The following is a 15,208-nucleotide window of genomic DNA, read 5'->3' as shown; positions in this document are numbered from 1 at the left end:
ATGTTTATTTAAAATACATTTGCAAGAAAGAATAAAGAAATGTTTTGTTTCTATTCATCAACTCAAGACCAAATACAAAAAATTACTGAATTCTTATTAGATACAAAGATATTTACAAATCATACAGATTATTTTCATCACCAAACATCAGTGACTTTATCTCAAACACTCACAGCAGAAAGTGCACTACTTTCAGCATACTTATGACTGCAGTGCAAGATTAACTCGATTTTATGGTAAATTTAAAGCTGTTGCAAAATGTTATTATTCATCCAGCTTGGCTATCATACAGTGTATTAGGATAGAAAAACTATGAAAATGAAAAGCATTTTGACCAAAAAGAGTGGAACCGCAGCAATTTAAACACTGACTCTAAATAGAAGATTTTATTATATCTATGTCTTGTAGAGAATGAAAGACATTATTTAAAATTTTTCAGTCACATCACACAATGATTGATGGCTAGCATTCATAACCATTCAATAAGTAATATTCAGATTCACTGATAGATTGAGAAGAACATTGTAACTTCCACAGCATATGAATATTGCCAATATATAAAACATACTGCAGCAGAAGTTAGTATTTTCTCACTAACACTAAAAATTTTCTGCCCAGAATCTACTAGTTCATTATCTTAATCGAAATACTGATTAATCATGTTGCAAGATATCTCCTAAACTCTTAAAGGTAAACTTTAAAAGGAGACAGGTTAAATATATATCAAGATCGTACACATTCACCACAATGGGGATATAGAATAAAGACTTTTTAGTATTTCTGGTATTACATCAGATTTCCAGAATCTGCAGAATTTTGCTTTCAGGAATCAAGATATATTTAACGTGGGGCAGCTACCTTACACAAGCGTTGACAGGTTGTGATTAGGTTTAACTTCCTGGTGACCTGCTTGGTTTTTATATTCATCTTCCTCCAAGTAATTTTGAACTGAATTGTTCATTTGCATATTTCTCAAGATTTTCTTCAAAGATCTCAATGTCAGGATACTCAGAACTGCACTTCCACAATACAAGCAAGCAGAAATTAAGCCGAATAATGCAACTGCAGCATCTCCTCCCTGAACGTCACAATTCATGAAGGTGTAACCGCGGCCTGCGTACAAACGGTGTCGTAATCTACAAACCTCAGTGCTGTTCACTGTAATCATGAGATGGAGGTAAAGTCCAACACCCACTATATACCCTATGCACGCAATGACGTTGAACACAAATTCAGCCATGAGAAGTTTCGGAGAAATGCGGTGAAGAGGTTTACCCCCACCGACTAGAAAAAGAATTGTCAGAGAGCCGAAGACAATGCTGGCCGTCACCCCTCCATACACACCAGGGGTTCTCATTTGATTAAACTGCATATCAAGTTCCCGGATTTGCTTCAGCTCCGTTCCTTGGAAAGGGCTGTACGCTGAATCGATGCTAAAAGAGCCTATCCCGAGACCTCCCATTGATGTGTATCCAGATATCGCCGCCTGGGACGCAGCCACGCAGATCAGGACCATGAGATTGGTTGTAATTTCAGAAAACTGCAAGACACCTGTCAACAAAGCAAAACCACACAATCATTACACAACTTCACATTGCGAATGTCAAATATTCTCCTTGAACATTTCTGGCTAATGGCTACTTTTTTTAAAAAAAATTGCAACACAAAATGACTTCTTTGTGATAACAGTCATGGAGATAGCTCGCTTTAAGATTAATGCAGAACGGGCTGGCCTAGAGCAAAAGGAGCATGGGTCTAAAAGCAGCTGCAGGAAAGGGTGGCTGAACTGGAACTGAGGTGGAGCATTGAGTTGTGGAACGGAACCGCTGAGTGGGTTGAGCAAGATGTCAGCTTCAATGCAGCGCCATTTGGAAGAACTGCTGAGTCGGTCGTGGGTCGGAGATGAACTGGATGGTGGAAGTGAGTTAGAGATGGAGGCCAGCAGGAAAGAGGAATGGAGTGGAAAGAGTGAGAAAAGAAAACAGAGGTATGAGATGTCGAACTCTGAGGAACCAGTGGATGATCAAAATAGGACAGCAAAACAATGGAAAGAAGATGAGATTAAAGCAATTATAAAATTGAGCGAAGTCTTTTGGTGATTGGAACCCGATTCGTTTGACGAAGATAATCAACAAACTTATCGGCGAGGACTAAAGAGCAAAGATTTTATGAAATGGATCGATATTAGTGGTTTGTCGGGATAGTGCTCAGCAAGGCAAAGTGATAAGATTGAATAAAGGAGATGGGAGTAGACTCTCACATGGTGGATTGGATAGTGGACTACTTGACAGATAGACCTCAGTATGTGCGGTTGGGAGACTGTAGGTCTGACACGGTGGTCAGCAGCACAGGGGCGCCGCAGGGAACCGTACTCTCTCCGGTCCTGTTCACCCTGTACACATCAGACTTCCAATATGACTCAGAGTCCTGCCATGTGCAGAGGTTCGCTGATGACACGGCCATAGTGGGGTGTGTCAGGAATGGACAGGAGGAGGAGTATAGGAAACTGATACAGGACTTTGTGATATGGTGCAACTCAAACTACCTGCGTCTCAATATCACCAAGACCAAGGAGATGGTGGTGGACTTTAGGAGGTCTAGGCCTCATATGGAGCCAGTGATCATTAATGGAGAACGTGTGGAGCAGGTTAAGACCTACAAGTATCTGGGAGTACAGTTAGACGAGAAGCTTGACTGGACTGCCAACACAGATGCCTTGTGCAGGAAGGCACAGAGTCGAATGTACTTCCTAAGAAGGTTGGCGTCATTCAATGTCTGCAGTGAGATGCTGAAGATGTTCTATAGGTCAGTTGTGGAGAGCGCCCTCTTCTTTGTGGTGGCGTGTTGGGGAGGAAGCATTAAGAAGAGGGACGCCTCACGTCTTAATAAGCTGGTAAGGAAGGCGGGCTCTGTCGTGGGCAAAGGACTGGAGAGTTTAACATCGGTAGCTGAGCGAAGGGCGCTGAGTAGGCTACGGTCAATTATGGAAAACTCTGAACATCCTCTACATAGCACCATCCAGAGACAGAGAAGCAGTTTCAGTGACAGGTTACTATCAATGCAATGCTCCTCAGACAGGATGAAGAGGTCAATACTCCCCAATGCCATTAGGCTTTACAATTCTACCTCCAGGACTTAAGAACTTTTTAAAAGCTTTAATGCTTTTTGAGACGGTGATTTAGATGCATATCATTTTTTTTTACTGAGTTAAGTATTGTATGTAATTAGTTTTGCTACAGCAAGTGTATGGGACATTGGAAAAAAAAGTTGAATTTCCCCATGGGGATGAATAAAGTATCTATCTATCTATCTATCTATCTATAAAATAGACGGCAGAAAAGTACAATGTTCAATACCCAACAATAGAAAGTGGACTAGAGGAGTTATTTTGGGAATACCAACGGAAGTTACTATGGATGAGATTAAACAGAACATAAAAGGAGCAAAAATTATTGAGGCCAAACATTTGAAAGTTACAAGAAACGGGAAAAAATGCGATAGTTTATCGATTATGATTAACTTTGATAAAGAGAAATGGCCGACTAAAGTTTATTTAGGGTATATGTGTTATGAGGTCAGAATATATATTCCGCTGCCTTTAAGATGCTTTAAATGTCAGTAATTTGGACATATTGTGGCGGTCTGCAGAGGCTGCAGAGGGAAACACAGATGTGTGAGGTGCGCTGGAGACCATGAATACGGAAACTGTGAGGCGGGTGCTAGGCTGAAGCGCTGCAATTGTGGCGAGGAACACAGTCGAGGGTTTATCGAGGGTGCTTTAATAGCAAGAAGGCAGCTGAGATACAATATGTAAAAGTAACTCAAGGGATCAGTTACACGGAGGCAGTGAAAGGATTTGCAGAAAAAGAGAAGACCATCAAGCAAACAAATACAGGGAATAATAAACCGGTGAATTGTGAGGCTGTAAGATGATAAATAAGGGTACACTTATAATGAGTAGAAAGGATTTTGTACTGTTTATGGTAGATGTAATTAACTATTTGGCGCAAACAAACAAAAGAACTGAAAAAATTAAAATTATAGTCAAGTCTGCAGAAAAATACCTTGGTATTACAGGGCTTAGGTGGGAAGTAGTCAAAGAAACACTGAATGGAGGATCAAACAGTTCACAGGCGGGGAGGCGGGATATTAATGGCAGTGTATATTATACAATGGGAATATAAGGTTTATCACAAATGGTCAAGAGTTTAAGAAATGTGTATCAGAACTTAAGGAAAACCTCAGATTTTATGTATACAAGAAACGTGGTTGAAACCCAGGGTAACTGTGCAGAACTCCAACAACAAATAGAAGTAGTGCGGATAGTGCAGTGGATGTGATCTACATGGATTTTAGTAAGGCATTTGACAAGGTTCCACATGGTAGGCTTATTCAGAAAGTCAGAAGGCATGGGATCCAGGGAAGTTTGGCCAGGTGGATTCAGAATTGGCTTGCCTGCAGAAGGCAGAGGGTCATGGTGGAGGGAGTACATTCAGATTGGAGGGTTGTGACTAGTGGTGTCCCACAAGGATCGGTTCTGGGACCTCTACTTTTTGTGATTTTTATTAACGACCTGGATGTGGGGGTAGGAGGGTGGGTTGGCAAGTTTGCAGATGACACAAAGGTTGGTGGTGGTGTAGGTAGTGTAGAGGATTGTCGAAAATTGCAGACAGACATTGATAGGATGCAGAAGTGGGATGAGAAGTGGCACCTGGAGAAGTGTGAGGTGGTACACTTTGGAAGGACAAACTCCAAGGCAGAGTACAAAGTAAATGGCAGGATACTTGGTAGTGTGGAGGAGCAGAGGGATCTGGGGGTACATGTCCACAGATCCCTGAAAGTTGCCTCACAGGTAGATAGGGTAGTTAAGAAAGCTTATGGGGTGTTAGCTTTCATAAGTCGAGGGATAGAGTTTAAGAGACGCGATGTAATGATGCAGCTCTAGAAAACTCTAGTTAGGCCACACTTGGAGTACTGTGTCCAGTTCTGGTCGCCTCACTTAAGGAAGGATGTGGAAGAATTGGAAAGGGTACAGAGGAGATTTACCAGGATGCTGCCTGGTTTAGAAAGTATGGATTATGATCAGAGATTAAGGGAGCTTGGGCTTTACTCTTTGGAGAGAAGGAGGATGAGAGGAGACATGATAGAGGTGTACAAGATATTAAGAGGAATAGACAGAGTGGACAGCCAGCGCCTCTTCCCCAGGGCACCACTGCTCAGTACAAGAGGACATGGCTTTACGGTAAGGGGAGGGAAGTTCAAGGGGGATATTAGAGGAAGGTTTTTTACTTAGAGAGTGGTTGGTGCGTGGAATGCACTGCCTGAGTCAGTGGTGGAGGCAGATACACTAGTGAAGTTTAAGAGACTACTAGACAGGTATATGGAGGAATTTAAGGTGGGGGGTTATATGGGAGGCAGGGTTTGAGGGTCAGCACAACATTGTGGGCCGAAGGGCCTGTAATGTGCTGTACTATTCTATGTTCTATGTACTCAATAAAAACGGCTGTGAGTTGGAAAAGAGACTGGAAAATGGAGGAATGTATTACAAAGTTACAAAAGGAAAAGGAATTGTTGCAAAGTGAATTGTCTACACTCAGATTATAAAATGAAAACGTGGAAACAATTGAACTTCAAGATCTCAGTGAACAACTACAGGCTATGATTCAAGTAAAGGAAAACTTAGAAATGGCAGACTAGAAAAACGGCAATTATTAAAAGTTAAGCATGTGGTAATTAGTACTCAAACAAGAAGATTTCAGTCTTACAAATGATGCAGATGTAATCAATGTAATTGAGAATGCAATTACTTGGAAACCATGTGACAAAATTAGGGAAGAAAAGCAGTTTGCGGCACTGCTAGCTAATGAGATTAATTGTACATCCTGCGGAGGGCAGTATTACGCCTAGATGCGGCTAAACTGCCGGAAATAGAAGAAGAAGCAGCAGCTGCGGTGCTGGAAAAGGCCATATGAATCCACAGTGTCTTTCTGCAAGAAAAGTTCATCCAGCCCCATTCAAACTTTCTCTCTCAGCCCTTCTAGTTAACCTTTAGTCTCTAATAACTATCAGTTTGCTTTGGAAAATAGCAATGAAATCTTCCCCTGCCCTTTCAGCAATCAATTCCAGATAATGATTAATTACCCAATGAAAAGTACACTCAGTCCCAACATTATTAAGTACCTCCTTTATCTAATTAAAAGCTCACTGAGTGTACGTTCATGGCCATCTGCTGCTGTAGCCATCCACTTCAAGATTTGACTGTTGGACATTCAGACATGCTTCTCTGCACACCACTGTTGTAACATGTCATTATTTGAGGTACTGTGGCCTTCCTGTCAGCTTGAGCCAGTCTGGTCATTCTCCTCTGACCTCTCATTAAGAAGCTGTTTTTGCACACAGAACTGCTGCTCACTGGGTGGTAAAACTCTAGAAACTGTTGTGATTGAAAATCCTTGGAGATTGAAGTTCAACATACATTTATTATCAAAGTATGTATACAATACAGTGCCTATAAAAAGTATTCATCCCCCCTGCTTGGAAGTTTTCATGTTTTACTGTTTTACAACATTGAATCACAGTGGATTTAATTTGGCATTTTTTTGACACTGATGAACAGAAAAAGTCTATTTTGTGTCAAAGTGAAAACAGATCTCTTCAAAGTGATCTAAATTAATTAGATATAAAACACAAAATAATTGATTGCATAAGTATTCATTCACCCTCTTTTATATGACACACCAAATCATCACTGGTGCAGCCAATTGGTTTTAGAAGTCACATAATTAGTTAAATAGAGATCACCGGTGTGCAGTCAAGGTACTTCAACTGATTGTAGTAAAAATACACCCTGTAGCTGGAAGGTCCAACTGCTGGTGAGTCAGTATCCTGGCAAAAACTACACTATGAAGACAAAAGTACACTCTAAGCAACTCTGTGAAAAGGTTATTGAAAGGCACAAGACAGAAGATGGATACAAGAAAATTTCCAAGTTGCTGAATATCCTGTGGAGAAAGAATATGGCACAGCTGTAAATCTGCCTACAGCAGGCTGTCCTTAAAAACTGACTAACTGTGGAAGAAGGGGACTAGTGAGGGAGGCCACACAAGAGACCTATGACAACTCTGGAGGAGTTACAAGCTTCAGTGGTTGAGGTGTGAGAGAATGTGAGCGTACAACAACTGTTGCCTGGGTGCTTCACTGGTTGCATCTTTATGGGAGAATGGCAAAGAGAAAGCCACTCACATAAAATCTCAGCTAGAGTTTTCCAGACAGCATATGCGAGACTCTGAATTGAGCTGAAAGAAGGTCCTATAGCCTGGTTTTAGCCATCAGACTAAACATTACGTTTGGTATAAACCAAACACCGAACATCATCAAAAACACACAATCCCTACCGTGAAGCATGGTGGTGGCTGCATCATGTTGTTGGGATGCTTCACTGCAACAGACCCTGGAGGGAAAAACCTGTTTCAGTCTGCAAGAGAACTGCAACTTGGAAGATGATCTGTTTTCCAGCAAGACAATGACCCCAAGCATAAAGCCAAAGCTACACAGGAATGGCTTAAAAACAATAAAGGTAATGTCGTAGCATAGCCAAGTCAGCCCAGACCTCAATCCAATTGAGAACTTGTGGTTGGTCTTGAAAAGGGCTGTTCACTCATGATCCCCATGCAATCTGACAGAGCTTCAGTAGTTTTTTGTAAAGTAGAGTAGGGAAAAATTGCAATGTCCAGATGTGCAAAGACCTATCCACATAGACTCAAGGCTGTTACCACTGCCAAAGGTGTACCTACTAAATACTGGCTTGAAGGGGGTGAGTAATTATACAATCAATTATTGTTCAATAATTGTAATAAATTTTGAATGATTTGTAGAAATTTGTTTTCACTTTGATTAGAATGAGTCTTTTCTGTTGATCTGTGTCAAAAAAGCCAAACTGAATCACAGTGGATTTAATGTTGTAAAACAAGAAATCATTAAAACACCCAGTAAAAGATTACTGCTTTTGTGCACAAATGTAACTGACGCTCTTCAAAAACTGTTCACTCTAAGCACAATGTTGTGTCTAACGGCCATGCAAGTGACGCAACTGATGCTAATTAGAAACTGGCAACGGTCTCCTGTCCAAATTAAGCTGCACAGTGTCCCAACTAAACGAAGGGAATCCTGGCTATTTTCTCGATTAGTTATTGTTCTTTAACAGTCCCAAAAAGCAGCTGCCCTGATTATCCGATGGCCCAGTCAACTGGAATCTGTTCTATTTCCAGTTTAATTCTCCAAAAATGGCAATTGTAATCAGGAAATGAAATAATTAGTTATCAGCATCAAGGCACATATTGTTAGCTTCCCAATTTACTTTGATAAATACATTCATTGACCATTGCTACAGTTTCAAAGTTTATTGACTTTGTACAGAGAAACTAGTTTAACAACTGAAAGTTTGGTGAATAAAGTTAATGATCTCATTGGAATCCAGCTCTAGTATTGTTTCTTTCTTGGCTTCTAATTTAAAACTGATATCTCCTGCCAATAAAAGGCATAACATTAAACTCAGTCCGACTGGAGATAATTCAGTTACTCTTGGAGAGCACATCACTATAAGTAAATAGGTGCAGTTATTTTAATTACTCACTTTTCTTCAGATCACAGTAGACCTCTGGAGAACTTGTCTATCATTCAGTGGAAGTCTCTGCAAATCTGCCTCCTCTACTATTTAAAGAGTCTGCTCCTGATTAATTTGATTTTTTATTTTGCTTTATCGTACAATATTCTTTCTTGCACTAGTCAGATGACTATCCTACTTGCAACTCCATGTCAATACTGAGCTAGGAATTCATATAATGTATTCCCACTTAGTGTTACATTTACGGCAAGACTTGCGGGCACTCTGTACATATGAATGAGTGTCTCGGAGACAAACTGCATGGATAGGAATGGATTTGCCAGCTGTTTCGGGGTGGAATGGGGCATTTCTTACTTTATTTAATCCCATCACCCCTACTAATGCGTTAGGCCACCGACAGCAGCTTTCAGAGTCCTCTGTTCTGGACCATTCCTTCAAGCTGTCCCCAGACGTAGCCCATCAAAGATTCCCTCCTCTCCCAGGAATAAGCTCTCTGGGGCACTGGGCTTTTACGGGATGGGGCTGCTCCTTTCACAGCCAGGCTTGGGACTACCCATGGCGGAGTTAATGGAGCTTTCCTGAGTGGCTTCATTCCCCACCTCACAGAATCGCAACAACGGAGGCAGGGTTGAGCCGGCAGCCAGTCTTCCTGTACCTGCTCACTCTCCTGTCACAACTGTTTCTTTGATCCTCTCGTGCACGCTGTTTGCTTTTGTTCATTTCTAACTAACAAACAGCTTGGGGTACAAACCTACAAGAGGATCACAGCCTTGACCTGGAGAGCTATGTTGGCTGGAGTCGGGGCTTTGTGCCTTGGCCTTTGGTAAGTAAGGTTACCTGTGCCAAACAGGTCAAAGGTTAGAGGATAGACTAAGAGTGCTCTAGCGGTCCTCCGGGTTCGGGGGGTGAGGGGAAGAAGGGGGTACGGTCAGCTCAAGGCTAACAACCCTGACTGAAAAAACACAGAATTGTTACCGAAACGGCAAGGAAGAATCCTTCTACAGCTGAGTGCGACGGTGTTCTTGAATCTCCACCCGGGTCTCGCATGACTGATAGTGGTGAAAACTGAGAGGAAGCTACTGACACAATGAAGGAAGCTCTGAACACAACCAGAGATGGAGGACCTTCATTGCTGCCCTAAATGCCAGTGGCATAACATGCAGATGTTGTTGGGTAACAAACACTTCTCAAGAATAGAATCCTGTCATCATAACTTGGGCCACACACAAAATGCTGAAGGAACTCAGCAGGTCAGGCAGCGTCTATGGAAATGAACAGATCGTCGACATTTTGGTCCAAGACCTTTCTTTTTAATTTTTACATTATACCAAAGTGCATATATAACCCAAAAGTGTCACAAATTATACTAATATCAACTTGTAAACATTTTCTCCATTCATACCCAAAACATTAAAGAAAAACATTTTTCAAATACATTATTTTATCACATTTCATGGTTACAAAACACATTGGACGTCATTCCCCCCCCCCATATATGATCATTCATTATGAAAATAAAAATCAAACATCTCCTAAACCCTAGATGTCACACTTTCTTTATACAGAATAATAATTGTTAAAAATAAGCTTCAAAAACTTAACAATATTCTATAGTTATACATATACCAACATATAATCTGCAGTTTTGAAGGATGTAAATGTCCTATAAAATATAGTGTAACTTAATCCATGAATTACAATTTATGAAGATACAACACATAATATTTTAACTTCATAAAGAACCTTCATTGTTTTGAGTAATCCGGAGTTTCACAGTTCTTGCCAGCACATTGACACAATTCCCTCACTCAGGAGGTATTTGTGGACCTGCCCTTTATCTATACTAAAACTTATTTACCGACTTTATAAACATTCGGCAGCTTTTCTCATGCCTTTCTCTGTATTTGTCATATTTCTCTGTATTACTAGACACCCCAATGTCAGAATGTCACCAGAATGAGTCACATGTAGACCAATATACAAGATACTAGAGCTTTGACGATCTTTAGTAAAGCCAGTGGAAAACCAATTAACAATAACAAACTTGAAGCATGAACTGCTTTCCCTTGGACCCTGCAGAACCATAATACAAATTTATGATAACAGAAGCATAGCCAGATGGAAACATGTAGATTTAAGTGAACTCTGATATGGAAAGATGCTTTCAAGTACCACATCTGTTAATGGGTCCAAGAACAACACACAAGGAAGCTCATAAGATCAAAAGGCAAAGGAGCAGAATTGGGCTCCACTCCGCCATTCCATCATGACTGCTTTGTTACCTTCTCAACCCCATTCTCCTGCCTTCTCCCCATAACCTCTGATGCCTTGAGTAACCAATCAACCTCTGCTTTAAATAAACTCCCATTTCTTGACCTCCACAGCCATCCATGGCTATAAATTCCACAGATTCACCATCCTTTGATTAAAGAAATTCTTCGTCAACTCTGTTCTAAGTGGATGCGTCTCTATTCTAAGGCTGTGCTTTCTGGTCCTAGACTTACCCCCTATAGGAAACTACCTCTCCACATCTACTCTCTCGAGACCTTTCAATATTCAATAGGTTCTATAGCTTATATTCAATAACCTCCTCCCTCGTTCTTTTAAACCACAGAGTACAGGCTCAGTGCCATCAAACACTCCTCATACATTAACCCTTTCGTTCCTGGAATAATTTTTGTGAACTTCCACTGGACCTTCTCCAATGCTAGCACATCTTTTCCTCTTCATTTTTAGAATGTATCAATCCTGCACCTTCCAAATACCCCGCCAAAACTCTACCCATTGTTGTTTTGCTGTCTTCCCTGTTAGTGTCCCCTTCCAATCAACTTTGGCCAGCTCTTCCCTCATGCCTCTGTAACTCTCTTTAATTCACTGTAGTACTAATACATTTGACTTAACTTCTCCCTGTCAAACTGCAGGGTGAATTCTATCATACCATGATCACTGTCTCCCAAGGATTCCTTCACCTTAAGCTCCTTAATCAAATCAGATTCATTACACAATCCCCAATCCAGAATTGCCTATCCCCTAGTGGACTCAACTACAAGCTGCTCTAAAAAGCCATCTCATAAGCATTCTATAAATTCTCTAACTTGGGATCCAACACCAACCTGACTATCGTAACATTGCTGTTATTACATGCCTTTTCTATTTCCCACTGAAATGTATATCCCACATTCTGGCTTCTGTTTGGGGGGCTGGCATATAACTTCCATCAGTGTCCTTTGCAGCGTAAAAGAGCATCTAGAGATTGTTCCTGTTAGTTCAAAACTGATTCATTTGCTCATGCAAAATGTCTCCTGACTTGAACAACAAATTTTAAATAGTCAGCACTGAAGTTGTTTTCTCATTAATGAATAATTTAGGTTGTTCTTGTCCCTTTGTTGTGCCCTCCACTTTCATCTTGGATAAATAAAATCACAAGCAGGGTAACGTAACAATGCATTCAGCTGAAAAGCATTTCCACCATGAACCACTCCACTCATTATGATCTTCACTAATGGAAAACCTTCAAAGCATTATGGAAAAGTAGAACTTTTTTTAAAATCAACAGCAAGTATAATATATTAAATGATAAATTTGTAACATTTGAATTCTAGTGCTCTACTTTCAATAACATAGCAGCATCAATCTCAAAGACATGTTCAGTATCACAGACATACCTTATTCTCTAAATCATTCATTTTTCCTCTTTTAGCTTTGTAACGTTTCTTAAAATATCCAAGGCCTTGAACATCCATCAATGATCCATTTTAAAAAAGTAATGATACAAAGGAACAATCTAGGACTGTAATATAGGTTTTGCCATCAAGACAAAGCAGTCCATACACTGGCCTGCCATCGGGGCTTGGAAATAGTTTGCCACTCCTTCATTGTCACCAGGTCTAAATGCTGGAGCTCCCTCCACAACTACACTGTGAGAAGATTTACCCAAGGGCTAAGGTGGGTCACTATCTCTCACAGATGGTTATTGACTGGCAGTGCTTTCCAATACTTAATCATATTTAATGTTTAAAAAACCTTCTAGACTTGCCCTAAACTTGAAACTTTGTTGTTTTTGGAATTAGGGAAGCAAACCAAAATCCTATCCACACCCTCTGTCTCTCACAGAATCACTTTTGCCTCCCAACGTGAATCCATTGTACAGTTCCATGATGTAAGGAGTTTCTAATTTTATTTATTTTCTAATTTTTATTTAGAATTCACGCCTGAAACCTATACCTTTCAACATCTCTAGATTAGCACTAAGCAGCATCTTTGTTGTATTCTTCCCACACAAACCGGAGATAACATTTATGAACAAAGCAAAGTATATATGGCTCATGTAACTAAACTTTAAACAAATAGGTTAAAAGTTTCCACTGGAAAAGTCATCAATTTCCAAAATATTTCCTTTACAAAACTATACCATGAAACCTTCATAAAATATCTTTAAAAAGCGAGAAAAGAACCCAAAGTATTTCAGTATAATTGTCATAATTTGTTTTCAAGAAAATTAAAGATTGTAAACAAAACGTTAAGCATCAACTTTGAGTTGGTAATCCATCACAGAAGTCTGATAAACTAATCCCATTTTATTCTTGTGCCAACCTAAACAGAAACACACACGAGTTGCCTCCCTGTAATTCACTACTAAATCTACATTTACTATGAACTTTTTTCTTCCAATTTTTTCAATTGATACAGGAGCTTTAATTCCATTATACATATTTCATTTTAAAAATAAATCTACAACACCAGTTTTAAACTTTCCTGTTTAAAGTTCAAAAGTATCAGAGCAAATGCTCAGGGCATAAAAAGAAATATCAGACTTCTGAAAGGAATATTAGTTATAAAGTGTTCCAATATGTAATTAAATTTGAAATTATACTTTTTACCTTGTGGGAAACTGAGCTTCAAAAATGTATATATAATCACAGTTAAAAAGGGGTGCTGGTCCAATGTTGGATGACAAAAAAATAAACTGATCTTATTAGTACAGTATTTGTATGTAGGTCTACTGTATCCTAATTCTTATTTAGCTTGGCTTCATTTATGCAGCATCCAGCATATCTTGTGGCATCTAGCATATCTTGAATGTACCAGAGCTTTCAAAGGATACTTAGTGCTTGGAGAATCCTCTGCTGCTTCACATGATACTAAAATATTGCGGAGATCATGCAAATCTCAATTTACATTTTAGTAGCACAAGGACAGGCAGTCAGCTTAATGATGTCACTTCATTTGATAGATGATGATGAGAGTGATAGATACAAAGGCTACTTTCACAAGCCTACCCTTCAACGTGTATTGTAAACACTGACTAATTATACAGCCATTGCATCGATATGTCACATCTAATTTAGTAACTTAGCTCCTTCAAAATTCTTAACCTCTTTAGCTTAAATAAAGCAGCAGCTTTTAAAAGCACATAACATTTGAACAGCTTCATATTAAACTGTAAATTTTGTAAATTATGAATCAAACAATCATTTGTACAGCAAATTTAGGAGTCATCTACCCTGTACAATCTATGCAGTTTAAAAGCAGGGAGGGCAAAACCGAAATGTACCAAATTCTCACCATTAACTACACTTGGCTTTATCAACAGAATACCCTAGTTCTGTCTGCCTGTGAAATGAAGCAATGCATTGAAAATTGCCACTTCCGGCTGTTACCAACTTAACTGAACTTCAGACTTTCGGTGGAGCACTCCTGATAAATGGGCAGGTAATCGCAAAAGATTTGGAAATGAAGAAATAGAATCTTAGTATGAATTTATTCCAACATTATCTTTGCCACCTCATAGTACTATTTAAAGACACTGGTGCACATGTTAAATATTTCAATACATGCACCCAGGATGAATGAATACATCTGTGGAAATTTATCAGACTTACAATGTCATCAATGATTTGGACCTGGGTGTCAAATAAACACCCCACCCTGTACTGAAAAATGCCTCCGGGCACCGCTTCTGAGAGAGGAAGAAACCACCCACCATATTCATGGACGATGTGCCTCACTCCCATCAGAGAGGAGGTGACATAGCATCCATGCAGGACCACCAGACTCAAGAACAATTCCCATCCCCAAGCAGTAAGGCAGATCAACAACCCCACCCGCTAACCCATCCTCCACACCCTTCATGATCACTGTTTTATCTCTTCCTATCAGTCACTTTACAAACAAACACTCCTGCTGCGTCTAGTGTCATTTTATGGACATACTATCAATCTATGTACATTACATAAGCCACCTTGTGTATATTTATTGTACCTTTTAATTAGTGTTCTTTACCTTATTTTTTTCTTTGTACTGCATCAGATCCAGAATAACAATTATTTTGTTCTCCTTTACACTTGTCGACTGGAAATGACATTAAACAGTCTAGAGAGAGTTCCGGGGGGGGGGAGGGGGGGAGAACTTGGTTTGATTAGGGATCATGGAGAAGGAAAATAATATTGGAGCTTGTGTAGTGGAGAAGAGAGAAATCAGTGCAAAGTTAGTACTGCAGTACAGAAAAAGAAAATATTGGAGAAGAGAATCACAATATGCCTAAGTATTTCTGTCAGAGCCAAGGACCAGAAGCAATGTAGAGAT

The 15,208-nt window shown here is 39.8% G+C and overlaps 1 protein-coding gene across 1 annotated transcript in view; it reads right to left on the bottom strand.

The window, feature by feature from the left end:
* LOC140713749 (MARVEL domain-containing protein 3-like) overlaps window positions 1-15,208 on the bottom strand; it is a 32,742-nt gene continuing 17,534 nt past the window's right edge. The window contains exon 4 of the mRNA XM_073024223.1: window positions 1-1,551. Coding sequence (XP_072880324.1) covers window positions 860-1,551 — 692 coding nt within the window. The 3' untranslated portion in view covers window positions 1-859. The remainder of the gene's footprint in view (window positions 1,552-15,208) is intronic.

Source organism: Hemitrygon akajei, chromosome 20 (assembly GCF_048418815.1).
Source record: "Hemitrygon akajei chromosome 20, sHemAka1.3, whole genome shotgun sequence".
NCBI classification, from domain to species: domain Eukaryota; kingdom Metazoa; phylum Chordata; class Chondrichthyes; order Myliobatiformes; family Dasyatidae; genus Hemitrygon; species Hemitrygon akajei.
Note: the sequence above shows the minus strand (reverse complement) of the source record. Positions and strands in the feature narration are given on the sequence as shown.